At 36.2% G+C, this 25,042-nt stretch overlaps 1 protein-coding gene across 3 annotated transcripts in view; it reads left to right on the forward strand.

The window, feature by feature from the left end:
- Positions 1–25,042, forward strand: part of PPFIA2 (PTPRF interacting protein alpha 2) — a 282,312-nt gene that overhangs the window by 72,762 nt on the left and 184,508 nt on the right. For 2 of the 3 annotated variants that reach the window (XM_041474326.1, XM_041474327.1), the window contains exon 1: positions 19,663–19,743. The exons of the other annotated variant lie outside the window; for it this stretch is intronic. In XM_041474326.1, the coding sequence (XP_041330260.1) occupies positions 19,663–19,743 (81 nt within the window). Of the gene's footprint in view, positions 1–19,662; positions 19,744–25,042 lie in introns of those variants that run through there. 3 annotated transcript variants of the gene reach the window in all.

Raw genomic sequence — 25,042 nt, forward strand, 5'->3', positions numbered from 1 at the left:
TGTTTTGCAGTTTTGGGAAGCATGTTTTCTCTCTTATGTTGCTCAAAAAGCTATCCAGTGACGTTCTGAAACAAATGCTTGCAGCAGCTTCAGATATTGTCACCTCTCTAATAGAGATATGCCTGCTTTTGGTCTGGGTCATCTCATGTTTTGACAGAAACAAAGATATATTTTCATCTCAGCCACTAGGAATCAGAATTCACTGCAGCAGTGCAAATAATTTTGATTAGTAGTTAGAGCTAATATCGGAGCCTACAAATTGCAATGTGCAACAGGGAATCTCTGTTTGTGAAAAAGGCAGAATACTACAAATATGTATACATACCACTTTGTCTAGTTTGGGAAAGTCATTGCCTTTAGTCAACGTCTGTTCATGTTTAAGATGTGTGAAAAGTTTCATAGTGTTAGGAACAGCTTTCCTCTTTTGGTATGTGTGATGGGTGCCTCCTTCTGAAATCACACATAGTAATACATCTGCCTGGAATCTAAGAGCCACAGCTTTACTGGAGTTGTAAGGAAGGTGGTGTAATTTTATGTTTGTTTTGTCTGAGCGCTTTTTCTCCTATGCTTAATTACTTCTTATTTAGAACACTGCTTGAAGTTTTGTTCTATTGTGTTTTCTCTTTTTATATATACTGCTATAAAAGCATATTATTTAGATTTTAATGATCCTAGCTTTGTAGAGTTACTCAAAACTCTCAAAGTCTGTGGGATGTGTATTCCTACCAGGAGTAGTTGTTATCTTTTATTATGTGTATCAAAATAATTTTAAGAATTTGGCCCTGTGTTATGTAATTTCAGGACTGATACTCATCCAAAGAGGTCATTAAAACATGCAAGCTGACACAGGAAAATGTTTAAACCCAGGAAAGCTGTGTTTAAACATTCTATACTAAGCACATAATTTTACAAATGTTCATAAGGAAATGTTTCCTTGCCGAAAGCAGGGTGAAGCTTTCCATCATGGTTTGCTGAGGTGAATCTTAAGGTGTTGTCTGTTATCTGGTGAACCAAAAGAATGCAGCCATCAACTACTTAAATTTAAGTCATAGTCTTTGTGTGCCCAAGAAAGCCCAATTTCCCTGCTGTACTATGTGGTATCTTTGATAAATTTCTGTAGATTTGTCACAGCCCTGGCAAACATAGTCACTGCTGCTGCTGCCTACTGCTTCTACTTCTTAAAACCCTGAGTTAGTAATCTTCAGTTTACCTGAGTTGCTTTGATAAAGAGAAATTTTTGCCTGATTTTTAAAAACCACAGTTACTTCTGAGATCCATTGGCCTTTCAGTCATGCCCACAAGTCCTTTTCCTTCACTCCTACAGGCAAGCTATGTTAGCAGGTGGGCATTTGAGAGGTTGAAGCACATGTGTAGAATACAACACATCTGTACAGGTGTTATGTGTAAGCTGATTATTTCTGGTGCAGAAGTCTAGAAAAACTCTGCACCTGCCACAAATTTCCCAATTTCTGAGATCATATTCCTTCAATTTTTTTTTTTTTTGTAATTCTTGACTGGGGACTTTGGGGTTTCTGTGTGGTTGCTGCGGGTTTTTTGGTTCCGTTTGGCCTGCTGGGTTGCTGTGACAGATCCCCTGCCTGTGCTGAGCTGCTGGTGCTCTGTGTGGTCCCATGACTCAAGAGAAGAGGTGACTCCCACCAGAGTTTGCTTTCCTTGTCATGCGCTTGCTTCTCTTTCCATTTTGCCACCCACCTGCAGAAAAGGAGAAAACATGTTCTCCCAGATCACCAGTGCATAATTTTCTATGTCATGAATCAAGAATGCTGGTAACAAATGGCAGAATTTGCATATTTTGATACTCTATGATTGATGAATTTCACATTAATAAATTCAACAGAAAATGTTAGTGCTGACTTTTCCTGCAAAGAGCTAGAAAATTCTAAAACATACTTCCTGTACCTTAATACAGTGACAATTCAAATAAAATTTCAGCCTATTTCACTTTTCAGCAGTGTTTTTACAAATGTCATGTACACAACAATGCCTCTAGAGAACAGACATTACTATGTCTTTTGTACAGTTCATGCATGAAACAGAAGGACACGCAGTTCTGTGCAAATTTTTCACAAGTTATATGAATACTTGTCTGACTTGTGAGCTTTAAAGTTCAGTTCAGTAAGACAATATATTTGCTATTTTAATGAGTTCAGTAGTCTAAAAACAAATTGAAAAAAATTTCATGAGAAATACTTGGTATTCCTATCTATCAGTGATTTTGAAGGCTCATCTTAAACCTTTATCTAAAGTTGTTTAAGTGCAAATATTTTTGCAAGACTGGACCTCTAGAGACTTTTCATGAGTTAATGCCTGGCTGTTTTGCTGAGCTTTAAAAAATCCAGAAACTAAGAAAACGGTAATTCAATATTATGTCCCATATTTTTCCAGATGAAACATTTTATGCATGTATTAAAAATACTTAACAGTTTACCTTACTGCCTTTTGTCTTGAATGAGGCAATAAATTTATTTAGTTTTGTTAACAGCCATAATAACACTTCAAAGGACCCCTGATTTACTTCCTCTGTAATTGCCTTCAGCTTCCATTAGAGCTGTTTATCACTAATTTTAAGCAATACTTAAGACAAAGGATTTCTAAAACAGTATCTGTTTGCATTAGCTACAGAAGGACTATACATGTAAATTAGCTAAACTTCGTCATGTCTTTTCTGACAGGAAGAAATGAAGATATGGCTTACAGAAAAGTTTGATTTTCTATGTAATTTATATCTATTGCCTCAAAGTAATCATGAAACAGTAATGGACCACTGACCAAAACAAAACTTTAATAGTTTAATAGTCTGAATTAAAAATTTAATATTGAATATTTTCAGTAGTTTTAGGGGTTTTTAATATAAAGCTGACACGCTGATGCTAGCAAGTCAGAGCGACATGTTCCAAATTCCTTCCTGCTTCTCTTTGCTCTGCACCACCAGTTATGGATCAGGCATTGTACAGCGTGAAAAACGCCAATCACTTGTTTTTAAAATTTTTAAAAGTTTAATAGTAACCCATGGGTGGGATTCCTTTTCCCAGAAGCAAGTCCTGTGCGGCAGAGCGGCAAACCAGGGGAGAACCCCGGGCAGGCATCACTTTTGCCAGCCTTGTCCTTGTTGCAGCGAAAGCGTCTCCCCAGAATTACTGCCTGTTTTTCTCATGTCTCCAGCTGTGCCAAGCCGCTGTTCGCCTGCGATGGAGGGCATGCCCGGCAGGGAGGGGCGGCGGGTGGCGGTCGGCGGCACGGACGGACGGGCGCTCCCTCCGGCCCCGGCGCTGCCCGTGCCCGCGGCCGGCCGAGGGCTGCTCCGGGCTCACGGCCTGCGGCTGGTGTCACGTTTCGCCTGTTCTTCTCGTGTCATTTAGCGAGTGACTCTTGCTAGGCGTAAAATGAGCTGTGCGCATAAATCTTGCCTTCCATGTGCATTAAAATGGAAATAGGCCTCTAAAGCATCTGTGTCAACTCGGCTGTTCTCTGAAGATGTAGTGCCTGAGTGCTTGTTGAGTTTGGGACGTACATCACTGGGAAACCATCAGGTTCCTGTGGGTTGGTAGGTGTGTGCTCACTGCTTGGCAGAGATTAGAAAGTGGGCCCTTATGTTTTAAATAGGATATGCATATGCTTAAAGGAAAGCCTACTTAGTGACTGAGGGGCCCCTTTCTAAGCTCAGATACAGAGCATGCTACACCTGTTTACAGTATGTGGGTAACAATGATACCTGGGCAGAGATTACTGTGGAATTGAACCTGTGCTTTCTGACAAAAGTTACCTGTAAGTTGATAAATATTTTAAAATAATTTCTTAAACCATAGAGGTCAGGTGGTGTTTTCTTCTTTGTAAGTATGTCAGCAGTTTCCTAAGCATTTTTGTAAAGCCTCTATTTAAAAGCCAGTATGCAACTCTGATGTGACCTTTGGTAGGATGATACACAAGTTATTTTGGCATGAATAGTTTGATACCCACATTTGTCCTCTGTATTTGCAATTGCAAGTCGTATGGGGATAATTGGTTTTGTTTTAGAAGATACCACAATTCAGTGAGAATGCTACATCTTTCACATAAGGTGAATTCCTTTGAAGCATCTTCCTATGTACTTGTTTTTGGCTTTGTTTTCCTGTCTTTCTTCCTGAAGAAACACCTTCATCTTTCTGAAGATGAAATTTTGTTTTCTTAGAATTTTATAATCATCATAGAAGGCTGATTTTTAAAAATACTTAATTCTCAGGAACCCAGTGCAAGACACAGTGGACAAAGTAATATTTAAATATTTTTAAGTCTCTTCCAGTTATGTAATCTTGCAGCAGTAGGAAGTCAAAAAGGATTCGGGCTTTTGCCATGAACCTTTTTCACTTTGCGCAGTGCTGTTGCGCTCACGTGCTGCTCACAGAACCTCCCTCTGCTGATTAGATAGCACAGAAAAAGACTAGCTCCAGCTTTTTACTTGCTGAAATAGAAAAATATAAAGATTCTTAGTATTCCTTGAGCTAGACGATTCTTTTGAACGCTTACATGTACATTAAGATGCTTGTATGCTGAATTACAGGGAAAACCCAATTCAGGAGGGTTAAGTCCGCACTTGGATGGTAGATTAAGTATTTTTTTTTATGTCAGTCATGTAAACAGTTTACTGTTGTCACCTCATCCTTTTTTTTATGTAGCTTAGTTTCAGGGGGAGAGTTCCTTATCTTCCAGTCTAAGCCATTTTTCCCCTTACATCATCTTTGCAATATCTCTGCAGTAAATATTCTGTGTCAGCAGAAGCACTGTTCCAGTGCTTCCAGGCCAGGCAGCCTTTGCTTTGGAACAGTTCTGAAACCCACTCATATGGGATTACATTTGTTTGAAATAGCCTAGCTGATTATTGTAAGTTATTAGGGGATGCATTTCAAAGTTGCAGTGTGTGTGTTCGTTTCAGGGTGTAGGTCAGTGATGTTTTCTGTATCAGCTGGAAGAAAGGAGTAAAAGTATTTTCTTCTGTGTGTGTGTCTTTCCAGGGCTGATGAATCACAGTCAGTAGAGCAGAAAGGGCTGCACAGAGCTGTACCATTTTGGACTCTTCTGTGGATAGGAACACATCTGAATAGCCTTAGACACAACTTCTGTGTTCTGCCATCTTCACAACAAAACATCGAAACATCTGAGCCAGCTAGACTTTAATGAAAGCGACATTTTCGTAATAGTTTCTATAAAACTAGCTTGCCAAATGGCTGAAGAAGCCAATATAAAGAGAAACAAGGCAGTAAACAAGATAAACCCCATGTTTATCAATGCCTAAACCGAAACATGTTTGTTGTACAGCCTACCAAATCCATACAGCAGAAACATTTTTGTTAACTGTTATGATAGAAAAGCTCTGGTGTATTTTTGACTGCAGCATTTAATAAGCATTATAATTAATCACTCTTTTCTTAAAGGAATGAATGAGGAAAAGCATTCAGTGCTCTCAATTTAGCCATGTGATCCTACCCTCAGCTTAGGTAATACATCCCCAAACATTCATCAAGTAAATTATCACGAAAGCATAAATATTACCACTTTAAGACTTGATCTAGGAAAACTGAAATTGTTAAATCATGAACATTCTGTCAAAAATTATTTACTCTTATAACTGACAGAGTAATTTCCATTCTGTACTTCTAGATTTTAGGGCAATTTTATTTGCTACTGGAAGTAATTTCTTTTAATGAAGTACTAAGTAAAAAATAATGACTTATCAGTGTAGACTTTTCACTTAGCACAGCTCACTCAGCTGCTAGAGAAATATCCATGTTCTCCCACTTACCACAAATGCTGAGCACCCATCTTTTTCGAAGAAGGTGATAGGATGTGAGTATGCTCAGAATGTATTGAAAAGGGCCTGTGGTTAGCAACACCTCCTGGCAGTCATTAACTGAAACAAAAAGGGGGAGAAACAGGTTTTAATTAAAAATTGCTTCTCCAGAGTCAGCTGCTTGTAGCTGCATATTGCTGAAGGGTGAAATAATTTGTGAAACAAGCAGACTGAAAAAAATAAATCAAGTTTTTAAAATCTCCGTTTTTTCAAGCAGAGGCACCTACAGTTTTATGCAGTACTTCTGTCTGCAAGATTGAATATGATCTGTATTTTGGTAATTACATCAGGAACACTTCCTGAAGGTGGTTGTCTTTTGAACTCTGCTGTGCCACTGATTACAACTGTTAAGATACTGGAGTGTGGCAAGGGAGCAGAATGAGAAAAATCCTGCATTCTGTCTACAGCAGTTGGATGCTTCTCTGGAGCGTGCCATGCTGCCTCTGCTGTAGACTACTTGCATGTTTTGATCAAGTCATAATTGTAAATCTTAACAGATAATCAAGAGATGGTCTTGACACATGGTTTCCATTCTTAACACTTGAGACCATCTAAGGTTTGCAGCTGTCAGGAATTCCCAGTAAGAATGACAAAATTTCTTTGATCATGTAATATCACGCTGGATGTAAAATTAGTAGTTTTGGCCACAATTTGCCAATGTAAGTCTGAATTACTGATATATAATAAAAAGTAAGACAACAAGTAAGTAACAACCTCATCTCAAGTTGCACAGAAGAGACTGATTCATTGGGATGCCGTTGCAATATAGAGAACTACAGATTTTTCTGTATGGGTGTTAGCAACCTCAAGTTATTTTTAAGACCAAATCCTAAGAAATGCAGTACTTTCTTGTTTAAAGAGCAATATCAAAATGCCATTAATTTTAAATTCCTTTCAGGAGAAAAGGGTTTCAGGTCACAAAGAGTCATCATCCTGAGTAGTTCATTATGGTAAGTTGTAGGAACTGTGAAATAAGTCTCGAAATGCATTAATCTAGAAAATTTTCACTATGAGCTGACCTGACAAATCAAAAAAACAAGCCAACCCAAAAGTGCTGTGCAACTACCTCTTTCTATTTCCACAAGATAAGAAGCACAGCCACACCACACAGTTTTAATACTTAGAATCAAATAAAAGAACAGTCTGTATGGATGGGTCAAGGCCAGTTGCATGAGTTTCAACAAAGCCAACTGCTGGGTCCTGCCCTCGGGTCACAGCAACCCCAGGCAGTGCTGCAGGCTCGAGCAGAGTGGCTGGGAAGTGGCCCAGGGATAAAGTAGCTGAGGGTGCTGGTTGTCAGCAGCTGAATGTGAGCCAGGGTGTGCCCAGGTGGCCAACAAGGCCAAGGGCATCCTGGCCTGGATCAGCAATAGTGTGTCCAGCAAGACTAGGGAGGCACATCACTCTGTACCCTACCCTGGAGAGGCTGGACCATGAACTCTGTGTCCAGTTTTGGGCTCCTCACTGAAGAATGAGGGGCTGAGTGTGTTGAGAGAATGACTGACAGCAGAGCTGGTGGTGAAGAGTCTGGAGCACCAGACTTATGAGACGTGGCTGAGGGAGCTGGGGTGGTTTAGCCTGGCTCAGGAGTGACTTTCTCCCTCTCTCCAGCTACTTGCCACAGCAGAAGGACAAAAGGCAGTGGCCTTCAACAGCTACAGATAACTGAGTGAAATGAAACCATTATCCATGGTACCAATCTGCATTCTCTTCCCAAATACAGTGTTGCATTCTTCAGCCAAAAATGCAACTATGATGCTGCGTTCAGTCTGATTTATCTTGACTGAAGTTTTAGAAGTGGTTGGTATTGATCATTCATATCCTATCTCTAATTTCCCTAAACACCAAATGATTTTCAACAGCAAGACTGGAAATGCATAAAATCTTTTACTGTGTTCCATAACTTTAAACCTTCTGGAAAGGCATAAAATGTTTATATGCAAGTAAATCAGGTAGTACTGGGAAATGTTCCTGGATGGTCGAACACAATCATCTGTAGTAATCTGTTGGCGCAGACTCTGGCACACTTTTCATTCACACTAGTTTATACTTTTTCCAGGCAATTACTAATTATGGTGTGGGAATAGGACTGTTGCAGGGGCCATTCCCAATAAGCAGTTTGCATGCAGGCTCTTTGGACACTTCGGTATTGACTAACATATTTGTGTACTCTACTGTGCCAGTTGGCCACAACAACTGGGAACTTGCCCAAGCACATTTAGTTTACTCCTATAAATATAGCTTTCCATTTCCCTCTAATGATGTCACAGCCTCCATGCCAACTCTGTTACCTCTTCTGTTTTAGCTTTGACACATTATGCCTGCCTCTTTTTTGCTCCATTAATTGCAACTCTAGAAATGGGCAGTAACAGTGAAACACAGTAATGTTTGGGATGGCATTGCATGGAAGGATGATCTTTGTCTAAACTAAAGCAGTAAACAACTGATCTAAGAAAGAGTTATTTGAAAGGGTATCCAGGAAAGAGTTTTGTGTGTGTTTTAAGTTGCTGGTAATATAAAAGCTAATTTTTGGCCCTCATGAAAAGGGATGGTTTTTAACTATGGAACTTGATCAAATATGTCATTTTAAATTTAAGTATAGCACTCAGTGTTGCAAAGTGAACTTCTTGGTCTATTAACATTTTCTTCATTTTGTTCTAATAACCTTTTACTGTATTCCCTTTCATATGCATTACATGCAAAAATAAAATTTCAGAAATTAGGAAGAATTTTTGAAGGTTCTTGTAAAGCAAATTAAGAGTTCACTGGTTATTTTAATATGTGAACAGTTCAAAGACACATGAAGCAATAAAATATCTTGGTTAATTTGCACATAAACCAAAGTTCATCTGTTCAGATATTACAAGGCGGAGTGTATATAATGGAATCTTATGGGGAGCTAATTGCAAATGAGTCATCAGAAATTTTTTAAAAATAAATTCACAAGTTTTATTTTAATTGTTGACTCATCTGCAATGTATTTTCCCAACTGTTCTATCTTGCTTGTCTGTCAAACCACGTCCATGGTCATCTCAATCTTTTCACTTAAACAGACTGTGCAAATATTGAAAACCATTCTGCCATTTAATAAAATATCCTTCTTTGTCAGTGTCTGAAAAATTTCAGTTAGAATTGTATTTGTGCTGGTCCATTTTGCTTTATATGCCACCTGTTTATTCTGAGGTGCAATGTTGTTCAGTCTTAGGAAACCACACTTAACTGCAATTCCAGTGTTGCTTTCCCTGCACTAGCTAGACAGTTAGGAGTCTTGGTAAATGGACGGGAGTAGGAGTAAGATAAAATGTTTCCTTTTGATTTCCATCTGGCTGTGCAGAGAAGGAACAAGATATATTCCATCATGGTAAGCTACTATCTGGAGATATAGACACAGATAGTGAAAATGATCAGGGCTAAGAAGGAATTTTTAAGTGAAGAGAGGCTGTCAGGACTAGTACTGCTTAATTGAAGATGAAAGAAACCAGGATGTATTTATGTTAAATGTACCTTCTGTAGAGGAGCTACACTAAAAGTGTATCTAGTTATTTTCTTCAGAGAAGAGAGGCCAGTGGGTGAAGATGAAAGATGATGTATAATTTTTCCTATGGCTATCTTTCCCATAAGATATTTCTGAGAATATGTCCTACATGAGACTTAGGAAAGGACTAAATCTTTATATGGACAATGCAGGTTAAACCTGTAGTTGGCTCCTTTTTGGTACTTTTTTTTTTCTTCAAAAGAAAATTCTTAGGGCACTAATGTTAGGAGAATTTTCTACACATGACAAATATGTTTTTACTATGCAATTTACTACAAATGCAGATATTTTGTATATATTTTAATTTCAATATATAGTGCTCTGCAGTTTTTTAAAAGATTTTCGGTTCCACTTTAAGAACATACTAATTAATATTATTGCTACTTGGCACTAATCAAAATTTAAAGCTGCTGCATGAAATTGCATGAAATATTATATGTGAAACTCTGTGAAGTTCTAAAAAAATTATGAGCTTTGAATTGTAATAAGTTTCTGTAATATCTGCTTAATGTTCATAAGAAACCTCTTCATGCTGCAGTGAATGTGAAATAAGCACAGATATAGTACAAGGAATTAGGAACTGCCTGGCCTGAGGTTGCTTTATTATTTAACATTGTAGATGTGATTTAACTTGTTTGTGTCACACTATATCCTTTAATAAAACATAAATAATTTTGCAGTTAATTTTGCCATGCTCCACAGTCTTTTGTATCTTAGTCTGGGATGTTAATCTTCCGAGTGATTACAGCAGCAGACTTAATCTGGATGTGACTGTGAATTTGTTGCTGCAGATGTTGCTTGTCACATAATTTGTTTCAGGAAAGTAGGAAAAGCCATTTCTGGGGTTTTTGTGGTTTAAGTTTTGCTTCACATAGTTATAGAAAAATTATTTCTCATAGTAATTTTCCCTTGGGTGTACTTAATCAGTGGCGGGGGTTTTGTCATTGATTATAATATCTTCTTGTCATGTTTTGATAACTTGTTTAACATTCAGTTCAGGCTCCCAGGGTAGGATTCACTGCACCTAACTTCAGATATCTAGAGCGTAGGCATTTCTGTCTTTACTGCCTCCCACCTCTGTAGTGTGATTCATCTCAAACTAAAATAGACATCTAAAATAGGTCAGAAACAGTGCCCCTTGAAAGCCCCTGTCTTTATTGACTGTAAAGGGAGCCTGTGGTAACACACAAGAGACACTGTCTCTTCCACTGCAAATAAAGCTTAGCAGAAATGCCAAGGTTCACTTCTTCCATTGCTTCTCTGGAAGAAATAAATGCAAAAGCTACCTTCTTTTGGCAAGGAGATTTCAATGTGTCCTTGCTCAACAGCAGCCACATAATTCCCAGTTTTCCATCTGCTCTCATTCCACCTGAGATTCTCTGTCCATGAATAATTTCCTTCTTTTGATATAGAAACTTTATAGTCATACCACTAAGCTTTAAGCATTTTCAAAATGAGCTGTGAGTGCAGAAGACCAGGCAATAGTCATCTGCTCCCATGTAGAAGGGACAAGGTCCTGTTAGATGAGAGCAGTACTCTGTCAGTATCACAGTGTTTAATTTAGGTTTCACTGCATTTTTATGCTTTTGTCAAGTAGCTATTTTTCCTCTCCAAGGGTAAGTTTTTAGACTGCGATCCTTAATAATAACAGTTCTATCTTCATTTAATATTGGCACAAACGTTTGTTGATTATCAATCTATCTTCATCTCAGTTTTCTACCTTGAGATACAAGTTAAGCCATAAGAATGTTAACGACATATACATTCCACTGCTTATAAGTTTATGGCACTTTTTAGATGCATGGCAAGATGAATCGTGAATAATGCTGCTTAGTCACTTGCATGATAAATTTTGAAGTCATCCTGACTGAATGGAGAAAGGAAATAGATAATGCTTTTACTTTTCCTATGTTCTAGAAATATTTAATATCCTATCCTACTTTTTTTCCCCCAAAGCATGTTTAAAAAAACAAAAAGGTAACTATTATGAAGATTAAGACTTAAAAAGTCCTTTTTTTGGGATTTAGCAAGTTTTGAAAACATTCAGCCTAAAAATTGGGAAAATGGTGGATTTATACTGCTGTCTATTGACTTTTCTTCTAGAATTTCCAGGAAGGTAAATAGGGTTACTGAAAATAAACAATAAAACAGTATTAATCAGCATGGCATATTCTGTAATTGCCCAAGTCTGAATTACGAACAAAATAAAAAATAAAACCCCAAAAATATTTAGTTCAATGGGATTCATGTTTTCTAGTACTGGGAAACTATCTTTCAGCTGTATTTGTATATCTTGATTTTTTTTGCACAGAAAAATGCAATGTTTCCTTCTACTTCATATCACTATGCAGTTTCTGGATCATTCTATATTTTTATAATAGTTTTTAAGGGGAAATGAAAGTGTGCTGAGTCAAGATCTGGAGCAGCCATTTGCCCTCAGGATGGTTTTGACTATTTTGTTTTATAGTCCCCAATCTTTTCTCTGCTGGAAAGATGATTTTAGACAGTATCAGTACACAAACACTGCCACTGCACTCTTAGAAGGGAAAATGGCATCAAGTGGTTAAGGACAAGCACAGATAGGATACATTTTTAGAAGAGACTCTATAGTCTACCATGACCACTTACAAGGCCATATCTATGACAATGAAGAAACATGCACCATAGCAAATTCTTGAGGTCTTCTCAAGCTAATATGTTATTAATGATTTGTGCCATGTACTTAAAGGAAAAAAAAAAAAAACAAGAAAAGGTTTTCTTGCTTATATCTAGCTATAAAAGGGAATTTTACATTGTCTTTAGGAGACTACATTTTGTGAATAAAGTTGGAGTAACAGGTCTGACATTTTCAAACTTACGCAGTCACTCAAAGTGCTTTGCATCTTAAGTGTACAACGGTGAGACCTAAATGCTCAAAATGGCATCAGCAGGGCTGATGTGACTTAAGAGAGGCTATTCAGAGACTGAGCGTCCTTGAAAATTAGATGAAAGATGTCACTGATTAAACAATTCAATTAGTTACTGCTTTTGGGGGTATGACTGTCAATATTAACAGTTCTTCAGCAGATTCCAATTCCAAGGGTTGTGGTGCCATTCAGGACTGTTGCTCTTTTACCTTCAGGACAGAAAAGCTGCCAGGGTAAATCTGCTTAAGGGAATTTCATTAAATCATCAGTAATATTTCAGTTTTTTCACAATGTGAAAGAAGGCATGATTATGTAGTTTTATGGGTTTATTCTAGTTATTCTTAATTTTCAAGTTTGTGTTCATTTAATTCAGAAATATTTTCACTGATAGTATAGAGAAAGTATGAAATTTTAATTAAGAAAGTAAAACAAACAGACCTCCTTTTGCAAAGGCCTGCTGATGTCCACAATCTTTACTCAAGAGAGTATTTCCAGTTCCCATGCAAAGTATGGGACTAATCAGTCATGAATTTTAGCTTTTTATTCATTTCTGTAAATTCTTACTCAAAGGACCAGTTTAGCAACTTGCATCACTCATTATGACAAAAGATATTTTCCAGATGGAGCAGAAATAGAAATAAATAACAAAGACAATTGCCTTGGCACAAGCTTTCCTGACAGTCTTTATCTTCTAGATAAAATTCTGTTACTCATTTTCATTAGTAGTTTACTCTCTGAACACTTTTTATACTTCCAGAGCAGGATACATCTCTATGTAAAGATTGCTGAACAATTTCAGTATAAAATAAATCATTAGAATGAAAATGACTAAAATAATAATGTTAGGAAGAAAAAGTATTTTCTGAAGGGAGGATAGGAAGGTTAGAGAGGATATCTATTCGTAATAAGTTGTAGTGTCTGAACACATTATCTCAAACTTGTATCTTCTCCTGTTTTTCCCCATAGGCTTTCATCCTATTTTTATCCTCAGGATGAGACACAATGTAAGATACTCACTTAAAAAGAAAAAGCCACTCTGCTGCTGATGATACATAGGCAATGATTATCATCTTATGTTCTTTCTTAATTTCACTCATCCTTAATGTACTGTGATCCTTTGCAGTAATGTACATGATTTAGATTCTACACTTACTGATAAGAAACTACTTGTATTTTGCCAAGTGCTGTGATACCACAGTGTGTAATGTTGCAATATAATCAACTTAAAGCGTAAATAGCAAAACTGACACTTAAGAGATGTGACACATACCAAAATAACAAGCTGACTGTTTACATTATGTCTTTGCTGCTGTCTGGGATCACATTACTTTGGAGTTTTTGGTCTTGATTCATCAAGACTTAATGTTGCATTTGACCAAAATGTTAAAAATGTTCACGAAGGCAGTCACTTCTTTGATTCTGCATAAAAAATTGTCTTTGATTCCATGGACCATCTAGTCTTCGTCATGAAATCTGTAGTGATGTTAGAAAACAGAAGTGTAGTTCTGGTATCAAAAGTGAGTGGCAGAGGACCATTATATATAGCAAATATAGCTTAATATCTGTGCTATTGGCAGTTGAAACCCAAGAGTTGTGGAGAAAAGTAAATATCTTTTCAAATCAGGTATCCATTAACTTCCAGAGATAAATCTCTCAATTTTTTATGGTTTGGTTCATTACTTTCTCACAACTCTGCCATCCTCTCCTCCTTCAACTCTCACATTATGCCTAAAGTCCAGTATACTCCTCTATATGTGAGCATTAAGTTTTCATTCTATCTCCTTTTTAGATTCACTCAGTCAGTAACTGTTACCAACACATGAATTAAAAATAGATAAAACCAGTGTTTATATCAGGTTCATTTCAATTACCTAATAAGCCCCAAGTACAGTCTTGATTTACTGATAGTTGAGTTATACAGAGGAAGCACACATCCAGTGCTGGGAACTTGAATTGTTTCCATAAAAATTGAATGGTGCTTTGAATATTCCATCCTGGCTTTGCTGAACCATGTGGAAAGGGAGTCAGATATTTAACTTTAATTGTTAAGTCTTCAGAGTGGAAGAATTAATTCTTACACCTGTGATGACCAGAATATTGTAGGGCAGTGCTGCACAGGAGTCCTAGCTGTGGTCAAAAATTGCTTGTCCAGAATGCAAAATAAAGGGAAGTTTTGCTCCTGCACAAGCAATCAAATGGTATCTTTTCAACTTAGTGTCATCATGGTTGCCTTCCATATTTGTTGATTATGGACTGCCTATTGATAGGTTATACAAAATCTATTCTGAATGAACAACTGTATTAATAAACTCACTTAGATATTGAATGAACAATTTTAATTTTATTGACCTTTATAGCATAGAGATATTTACTCTTAGTTAAATGAATTATCAAGTTTGCCGTTTAAAGGAAAAATGGTTACAATGGTTTGAAGTTGATTCATTGATGTTTACTCTGTTTTTTTCAAAGTAAATGCAATACACGGTAAAATATTTCAGTACATGCAACAAAATGAGACTACTTTAAAAATGAATTGTATTCATACTTGCAGTTCCTGTGAGAGTTTTATCATTGTTCTCATGCTTGAAAGGGAATCCATCATACAGAATAAACCTGCTGGGACGCATTTTATCCTTTAGTATTTCTGACATATAGTTTTTACTTCTAACAGAAGATACGTTTGTCCTGCAGTGTACTTGTCATCAAGGGTTACACAAATCCTTATGTTCAGAGTTAAAATAGGGCTCATAGGTTCATACTATGAGCCCATACTGGTTGGTACCAGCACTTGTTCTTGTGACACAATTCCTGGTACAAGTTGGTATTTGCATGCTCAGAAACAGCAAAGACCAATGATGCAAATATTGATAATTTGCTCTTAATTACAGAGACAAGATGAAAAAGAGGCTTTACTTACCAATAAGATAAGCTGATCTTTTTCTACCCATTTTAAATTCTGTAAGGGTTTTCTGTTAGTACTAGAAGCCTGAAAGGGAGCAAGAATTTCCTTGTTCTATGTTTCGTTGTCTTTAATTCTCCCACTTTTCTGGAAGCTATAATAGCTGGAAATTATTAGTTTCTGAAACTTCATATGTGTGAGTTTTATACATTCTTTAAAGTATATTAATCGGATTTTGGTTTTGTGTTGCTTTGTTGATGGGGGGAGAAAGAAGAAATACTTTTGGCATAGAACTTCATTAAATAAGCTGAAAGGAACTGTAAATACATTTGGATATAAAAACCAATTAGATTTCTTGTATGACTTCATGAAGATAGTAATTAAAATTTGATATGCAATTGAATATATTTTATTCTGAACTGTGGTAAAGGTTTAATATCATTTCCATCCATTAATAGTTGGAAAAACAGGACTCTTTAAACATTAACATTTTTCAGTTTAAAGCAAGATCAGGATATTTTAAGCCAGATGAGTAACATATCATCTGATACTCCCTCTATTTTGATGTCTACAACAGAAGATAACACAGAATCATCAATTCAAGTACAGTGTTGTCAGTATTGGAAGATCAGGGTTTCTCTGAGTCTGTGAAGTAGATGGTCTAGTGGTTTAATGTGAAAGCTCTCCAATGTTCTGAAAATCACACACTCACACTGCTCCTGGAGGAAGGCATGTTTCTTTAACATGGCTTTCCCTGAGAGAGACAGAAATGAGAATAATATGTGATATAAAGTCCTTGTTTCTGGATAATTACTTGTCTAATTCAATAAGAGCTGGTGATTTAAATCTTAACTCAAAACATCTGCTTTATATTGACTACATAGTCTGAAGAGAAACTATATATCACAAGCACTAGCACATTAAAAAGCTGAGTGTGGTCATCAATTTAAAAAAGTTCATCTTGTTTCTGCGGTCAGAAATAGAAGGGTTTGTATTAGTGTCCCTGAATTTTCAAAGTACTTTATATAATCATCTGATATATACATATATATGCCTTCCTTTTGGATGTGTAACTTAGTGGGCATATATATATATATATATATACACACACACCTTTGATATATATAACAGATCTTGTGTTTTGTACGAACTATCAAAAATCTTAGGCTACGCATAAAAAAACACTCTTAAAAATTAAATAATCACACTGAAAATTTTGGGGAGTAATATCTAACTAAAATGTATAGTCCAAAATCATTCATATGATACAGATTCAGTGCTTGATAACTCATACATTCAAAAGTAACTGAAACTAAAGTCATCTCAGAAGCATTGCCATATCTCATACTTTTAAGCGTGTAGAACTTTTTTTTCCACCACTGCAAGTCTCAGTTTATGGAATAATTAAACCATTAGTTGGAAGATTCATGGGAGCAAATATTTTAATGGGGATTGCATCCTTTGTAAGTACTTCTACCACTGAACTGTAGTCATGGTCTTTAGGTGTCATTCTCTGTTTGTCCTCCTGGGTGTCTTCATTTTCTTTCAGTTCCATTTTCTGCTCTTTTTTAGTTCATGTTGCTTGATACTCTCCTTAGTCATTGTTGCATTCAATTAGACATGGGAGACCTGGTTCCAGCTCCTTGTTCTGAGGAGATTGCTGAATCCCAGCTTTGGGGCTGCTGGCTTTTCTGAAATGTGACTCTTTCTGTAATTGTGAACACTCATTCTGCCATGCATCAGTTCATGCATTACTATTACTGAATTCACTTGTGCTCTAACCACTTCCTGACAGGAGGCTAGTTTCATATTTTTCAGAAAAAAAACAAACTGCTGTAAACAAACATTTTCAGTCTATTTTGAGAGTTACACCAAAATGACATTCTGATTCCATGAGGACGCTACAAAAATGTGATGTTGTCTGTGTTGCAGCTAGATAGAAGAAAATTCATAGTCTACCTTTCCTCACGAGGTGGGAGTTAGTGGAGAGTTACAATAACTGCTATGCCTTCTCTCCATATTTATACTGATTGGATAAGGAAATATGTTTATTGGAACTGAAATGCAGGCATGGGTGAGCTGTTGTTTTTTTTTTTTTTTTGTGGTGGCATTGGTGACAGGTTTTTAACTACAAATTTCTTTACCTAGGAAGGAAAGCCAAAACAACAGATAAAAGACCAGGAACAGTATTTTGAAAAGCATTTTTCAAGTAGCAGGCAGCCAAGACATGGTGAACAGTGTTCCCAGTAAGAGCTCCCAGTGGAAGGCTACAGCTAAAAAAAGATGTGCAGTCCTAGAGGAACAAATAGGGAACTAGCAAGTCTAAATACAGCAGTAGTGTTATGATCATGAAAGGCATTATTGTAACTGTGACTAAAGTAGTTGAGTTTAACTGTGAATTAGCTACCTTATGATTTAGCACATGCCAGTATGAGAAAATGAACTGAGTTTTCTATATCCCTGGTAGAAACAAGGATTAAAAGTTATGAAAGTTGAAGCAAAAGAAGTTCAAGCTAATAGGTACAGTTACTGAGTAGTGAAAGTACTTGTCTGTTGGAGGAACGTGTATGGGATTTTGCACATGAATTCTTCAAATTATGCATTTGATGAGGCAACTCTGATGTAAACTTCTTTCTTCTTCCAGGGCAAACCATTTTAAATGTCCATAAAAGAAACTTTATCCATTGCACTGTGGAGAAATAGCATGTGTTTGGTAGGCATATTATAAAGAAGAAAGTATCAGCTTATAATAAAAGATTCTCTACTCGGATTATAAACAAACTGGTATCTTTCATTTGACCAGCTGAGGGGCCTCTTTGCTAATACAAGCATCTAGATCTTTTGCAAGAGGAATCAATGAGGGGAGAATACACAGTAATCTAGGTCTTAAGAAAATGTTCCAGAGAGTAGTTTTGCCTTGATTCTGTAAATGTTATAGAAGCCATAACATAGTAATTATAAGAAATTTTTATGAATAGGTATGAATAGGATCTGAGAAGATTTTTTCTTTTTGGCTTACAAAATATTATTGCAGTATGCACCACTCTGACACATTTAGACAGACAGACATCTCTGCATCTTTTCCAACTCCTTTCATAGTCATTTTACTTTAGAAGCTGCATTATCTCCTATTGCTAAAAGCATTAGGATAAAACAGAATAAAAAACATAGGCAGCCTTGCAACTCACAAGGCTTTTAGAATTTTGACAAGTTCCTTTTGAAAGTGCCATTTTTCAAGTGTTTTTTCTGTCTCTTTTAAACCTTGTGAATAAAATACAAAGTGCTTGACAGAACATGCAAAGTTAGTTTTGCAACCACTTTACAATTTTATTCTTTTCTGTAACCCTACTTTTCAATTTTTGTAGATTGAACACTTATTTTTTGTTGCTGAAAGGTGCCAAGTTCTTAGAATATTACTATTTTTATCATCTTTATGTAGTTCAAATGATCTGTGTTTGAACAAAATATCTGATGAATGATTTTTGAATGTTCAGTACAGGTGTTCACAAGTATTATCAGCTTTAAAAAATAACTCCTTTGAAACATCTTGTATATAGCTAATGAATTAAGCTGTAGGTCTATAGCTTTGCTAAGCACAGTAAGGCTCAGAATAAAATTCCAACCTTATACTTAGCAATGTTAGGTAAACCTTTCTTCAAGAGAGATTCAGACTGAAGATGAGAAAAAAATAATTAGGAAAAAAAAGACAAAAGAGAAGCTTATATTGTGTATTATATTTAAACTGACGATAGCTCTGTCAACAGTCTCACAAATATGTATTTCTCCCCAGCAGTTGCACCAAAAATTAAGAAATGTAGAAAATACTAATTTGGAGGGCAATACACAATTATTTTTTTTTTGTCAAGGCAAGACAGTTAAAACGACAAAAAAGCCACCTTTGTGTTATTTAAAGCAAGTTGTATGTGTTAACATAGCTGTCAGCAGCTGAAATGATAAAATTATCATTGTTATCAAATACAGCTATAAACTGAACACGAGGCATGCTTCAGGTTTGTCAGAAGAGGTCCTCTGTTTTTCACTGTGCATGCTTGCTTGAAATGAAACTGTGTTTTATTGGTTAACTGGGATGCTTAGCATAATCACTTTGCAAGGCTGTGGTGGAGGGAGGTGATTATCACTGAGAACAGATGGGCAGGTCCAAAGCATTGCCAGATTCTGCACAAGCTCCATGTACTGTAGGTCCTGGCTCTCTTTTCTTTGGCATTTCTAATTTTTATTCATCGTGCATATTACAACGGGCTAGCTGAGCTGGAGGTCAGGGAGCAGTGACCTTACAGTTTAGCTCACAGATGCAGGAGTGAGGAATTCAAAGCGCTGTCACTGTACGTCTGAACGGATGGGGCAGACGGAATTTTGTCCAGTTGCCTCCCTAAATGTATAAAAGGATTTGTCTCTGAGCTTAGCACTCTGCTCTGCATCTGTAGCTCTCTGTGGATTGTATTGTGTGTGACCAGAAATGATATTCTCGGATATGAACACTGTCTCTGCCTCTCCTAAAGTGCATCCTCCTAATGGGACCCGGTTTTATACTTTTCAGGTAAGTGAACTTTAATAACACTGAAAGGATTTTAAATGATAGGTAAACTTTGAGTAAGTGTAGCTAATATTTTAAGAGGCTTATGTATTCATTAGTTTTGTATATGTAGGAGAAAAAAATGTAAGAAATCAATATCATCACAGTAAGTTTGCTGCCTTAAAAAAATCAGCATGTAATTGCTCCTATTCTAACACAGAATTACATTCATTATGATTTTGCTATTGTTTGTTTTTCCAATAATAATATCCAGCAATTAATTAGATTTATAGTTCCTTACATGGACCCACACTGTCTTTCTGTTTAGTTCAGATAAGCACTCTGTTGAAATTACCAGAAATTCCAAAGTCATGTTATACAAAATATATTTCGAAAACTTTTTATGTTGTACCTGTCTGGATTTTTTTAGTATAAATCCTGAATGTAATTTCATGATAGCTGATGCTTAATTTGATTCCTGTGAATAGTAATACATGTGCAATTGATAAAACAGAAGAATCTATTGGTAGGATTATTAAGGTTCTCAATTTTAAGCCACGTTTTGCCTCATTCAGGTAAATAAGGTTGTGTGCTTAACTAAAAGTAAAAATGTATTATATGCTCTGTATCTTAATTGTAAACCAATCTAATTACAACCATCTTCCAGTAGCAGTTCATTATAAGTAATCTTCAGTACCTTGGCTTTGAGAAACTGTGTAATCCTACACTAAGATTAAACAAGAATAAAAAAAACCCTAACACACACCCCTGCCCCAGATGGTCCTTAGAGCATTTTGGCCCTGCAGGGCAAATCAAACACTACACTAACTTAAAGTGGCAACAGCTTTTCCAGCTCAGCCTCTGATACAGTTAGGATTTAAATATCTTTCCTTTTCCTGATTGCCTAGCAGATTTGTGTTTTTCATTACTTATGCTGTTGTAGAGGAATTCTTTAATATGTAATAAACCCTGTGCATGCGACCAGAACAAGCAATCTGAAGCAAAGATGATTGTAAAGGTTGATTATAAAATGAATACCAAACTTCTATTAGAAAATCCAGGTACAGCATTCTTTAGGTCCAATGACTGCATTTCATTCTTGTCTCCTTTAAAATCCATTTTTTTTAATTGTACTGTCTTGCCCTTCTTACAGTGGTGTCAAATGTAGTTGAGGGCTGTGCAGAAAGAATGGCCTCCTCCTAACAGTGACGATCTGCTGATCCTGGCAGTGATTCAGAGACATGAGTGCCCCAGGCCTGTTCCTCTACAGCATGACTACTTTTTTCACACATTGACATCTAAATATTCTACACAGCCTCCTGTAGCTATGCTCTTAAATACAGTTCCTGACGTCAGGTATTCTTTCTGAGTATGTCGAGTTGAAAAAGTCACAAAAATTAGGATGCTTGGTTGTGATACCAAACTGAATATCTTATTTTGTGATACTTTATGGAAGTAAGAACTAAAGTATATATATATTTGACAATATTATTATTGCTATTAGCAATCCCTGTGATTACTGTAGACATTATCCCCATGCAAAAAATTCTCTTTTCAAAATTATTTCTTTGGCAGATTTTTGAGTTAAGGGATCACTAAATAAAAGGAAAGTAGAACTAAATTTCCTGTTGAATCCTGGATACTTTAATTAACAATGTAGAGTTAAATTAGCTTGGAATGTAAAGCTGTTAATTCTGGACAGTATGTGTTTGTGTTCTAGAACAGCTTGGTGTTGTTGGTGCTAAAAGAATCCCTGAAAAGTAAAAAATAAAATAAAATAAAAAAAATCTACCAAGGAGAGTCTGTATTGTCCTGTAATGTCCTTTTCAAATATTTTCTCCATTTATTTATTTATATATGTGCAATATAAAGGGATGTGAAGCAACTTTGCAGTTCCCACCTTGGCTTCATTGTTCCTTGTCTTGCAGCTTTAGACCACCATGTTTGCATTGCCATCCCTTTCCTTGTTGAGTTACTTCAGTCTTTGCTTACAAATGTAATAATTGCTGAGAAGGACTTTATATGATTCTTGTTACTTATTTTGATCTGTTTGGATCACCTTTTGCTTTCCTACCTATGTTATTGCTTCTGTATGTTAGATTGAATCTCTTTGAGACAGAGAATCTCTTTTGTTTAAATACCTTTCAAAGTTTTGGGAAAGGTTAATGGTCCTTAATTTGAAATATGTATACTGGTATTTAACCTAAATATGTGAAAATTATCTTAGTGAAAGCAATGTCTAACGTGTTCAAAACTGAACAAATACAAAAATTGTGAGATGAGGGCCTGAACATGGATTGATGGATGGCAATGAGTGATTAAGCTACTGATTTCATTGTACATTGGTATAATGATTAAACAGTTAATTGTGCATTGAATCAATAACACAAAATATTAATTCTTTCAGCAGCAAAAATGGTACTGAAAGAAGCAAAAAGCAGGTGTGCAAGTTGTAACTTTATTATCAGCATTTCACTGATGTTCTCAGGAAACAAGACCAAGTTGAATTCTAGTGGCAAAGGAATCAGACTGGCCCATACAGGGATGCATCTAGCCAGGCAATAGGGCTAGAAATAATTAGAGTTAGTGTTTGAAAGACTAGCTGTCTGAAGATTCTTGATGCTCCAGTGTCTCTCCCTAATTACATCAAAATCTGTGACTATCTAGAAGCTATGATATTCCTAGTACCATGGTTCTGCTTGGTAAATTTGTCCTGAAACTCTGCAGATGTTCAAAATATTATTTGGTTCAGTGTATTTCCTGAACCACCTGCTATAATGCAAAGAAGCTTAAGCTTTGATCCTTAGACTATACTTCATTAAAGCAATTAAAATAGAAAAAAAATGTATGAGAAGGGCTTATATAAAGAAGTTATGTATTTTCTGAAAGGAAGGAGTTGTAATGCTGTTATGAACAAGATTTAACTTTATAATAACCAGGGCAATACCAAAATCTAGTGCTTTGTATTTCAATGTGTCTGTTTCATCTCAGTTTTTGTGTGCCGATCTTGACAGACTTCTGCAGCTGTATAAAAAAAGCAGTGATTTTCTTTATTTTTGCATTCAAGCTTAATAAAAAGATAGAGTTTCTGATACTTGAGGTGGATAAATTAGCTTCCCAGGAGTCCCACAGTGAGCATCTCTCATGAACATTGTAAACAGCAAAATTAAAGTAGTAACATCGCCTTGCTCTCTGCTTGGTCATGTATTTTGCTGTATTTAATGGTCATTTGCATCTAATAATGATGCAGGTGGAAAAGTTTGGATTAGAAAGGAGATAGTTTTAACTTGATTATTGGTTGTGAAATTTGGAACATTAATTCACTGAAAAGATATTTTTATTCAGTCTGTTTTTGTTGGGGCCTTGAGGGTTGTTCCTTTACTTATGAAAACATAGCACAAAGGAACTTAATTTTAAAAGTTCAGATTTTGCTTCTGAAAGTTGTTTAATACTGCTTTGGTCATTTGAAAGCAACTTAACTTTATGTTGGTCTTTGTCATATCAAATAATTTTTTTTTCTTGAATTGGTTTTATACAGTAACACACGTGAATACTAACATGCACACTTCTGAACATTCAAAGTATCTTCACATTTTACATGATGTTGATTTCAACAGAGTTCAAATTCAAAAAGACTATTTTCTCTTTCAGTATCTATGAACAGTATTTCTAGCTCATACAAATTTCAGTTGTTAAGCTAAGCACACATCTAAATCCCAGAGCTAAGCACAGACCTAAATGGAAAGTAAAAGGAGTTTCCAGTAGGTTCCTACTTAGGAACTAGGCATGTGCAGTAGAGAGGGAAAAAACCCTCAAATTGCTGCAGTGCATGGTGTGATGGTTCCGGCTGAATCTTTGGCTTTGAAATTAGCACTTTGTCAGAACAAAGTTTCCATAAATGTTAACCAAAAACTTTTAAAGACCTGGAAGCAATACTAGCCCATTTTATGCTCAGATGAGGTGTGTGTTTTATAAATGCACTCCTAGGACAACTAGAGTGTACTCGTCTTTGCTAAGAAGTAGCAAAATGAGGGCTGGTCTTTTCTGAAAATCGAGGAGATTAAAGCAATTTTTTAAAGTTATCTGACAATCAGAAGGTCCATAAAGAAATAAAATTACCTTCTTACAAAACCTGCAGAGAAAGCCTAAAATATTCATGTGACATAAAATTGTAAATATACTATGAAGTCCTGTAAAAGTGCATTGCTGATCAAAAGTGTGAAACTGGGTTACTGGGAAACTGAGAAACATTTCTATACATAAAACATATCTATCACCACGATAGGGATTTCTGCTGGCTGTTACTTCTGAGCAACTAAAAGTTACTAAGAGACAGTGATTTAACAGAATGCAAGTAAAAATGTTACTCTTTGGTACACAATGTGCTTTGAGCTCTCTGGAAACCGCCCCCCGCCCCCCCTCTAAAGAAATTCTAGGTATATTCATTAGTTATCCTGTTAATGTCTATAATAGTAATTTAAATTATCTGTATACCTACCCAGAACTTCTCTTTTATACTGTCTATTACTGTTCAGTAATTCTATTTTCTTTCATGTATCTTATATGAAAATAGTAAATAAAACAAAAAGCCACTTCTGTAACAGAAAGTATGTTGTTAGAACTTGTAATTGTACTTATTAGCATACAGTTAGTAGGTATGCCATGCTACATTTGTTTAGTAGGCCATAACTTTTCACCTGTTTTGTTGCTTCACATATTTCAGTGCAATATAATTTAGTATCAGAGAAAACAGCTTTTAAGTTTCTTTGCAGAAATAACCCAGTGCTATGAAAAAAAAAAAACCCGTATATTCCAGGTGATGGAGATGTGTTATTAGTCACCTTGTATCTCACCATTCATACCACAACAAAATTCTTGTAAAATTGACTCTGTTCCTACTCTATGCAGACTTACTTGCACATGTAGAAAATATGCCACATGCAGAAGAGAGCCAAGAAATTGTATATACTTTCAGGCCTGTGTCACCTCATCCATGGGAGAACTGTGGAATCTGATCTTAGCTTGAGCTTCAGCTGGCTGAGCATGTGGGCAGCTCCTTCCAGCAACCCTCTGCCAGGCGTGAGATTTCTCCCTTAGTTTTGCCTAAATAAAGATTTTTCTTTTCTTATTTATGGCACTGGCACAGTACATTTTTTTTTTTTTCAGAAACATCATGTAGAAGTTCTAGAGGCATGATCTTTGTGCAAGCTGCAGGTTCAAGCCAATTGGTGACTGGTACCAGTAATGATGGTGAGCATCACTGAAAGGCCAGCTAGAACAGGACCCACTGGGTACCTGGGTTGGCATGACAGATGTGGTGGTG

This window comes from Pyrgilauda ruficollis, unplaced genomic scaffold, assembly GCF_017590135.1.
Source record: "Pyrgilauda ruficollis isolate IOZ18807 unplaced genomic scaffold, ASM1759013v1 scaffold32, whole genome shotgun sequence".
Lineage (NCBI taxonomy): Eukaryota > Metazoa > Chordata > Aves > Passeriformes > Passeridae > Pyrgilauda > Pyrgilauda ruficollis.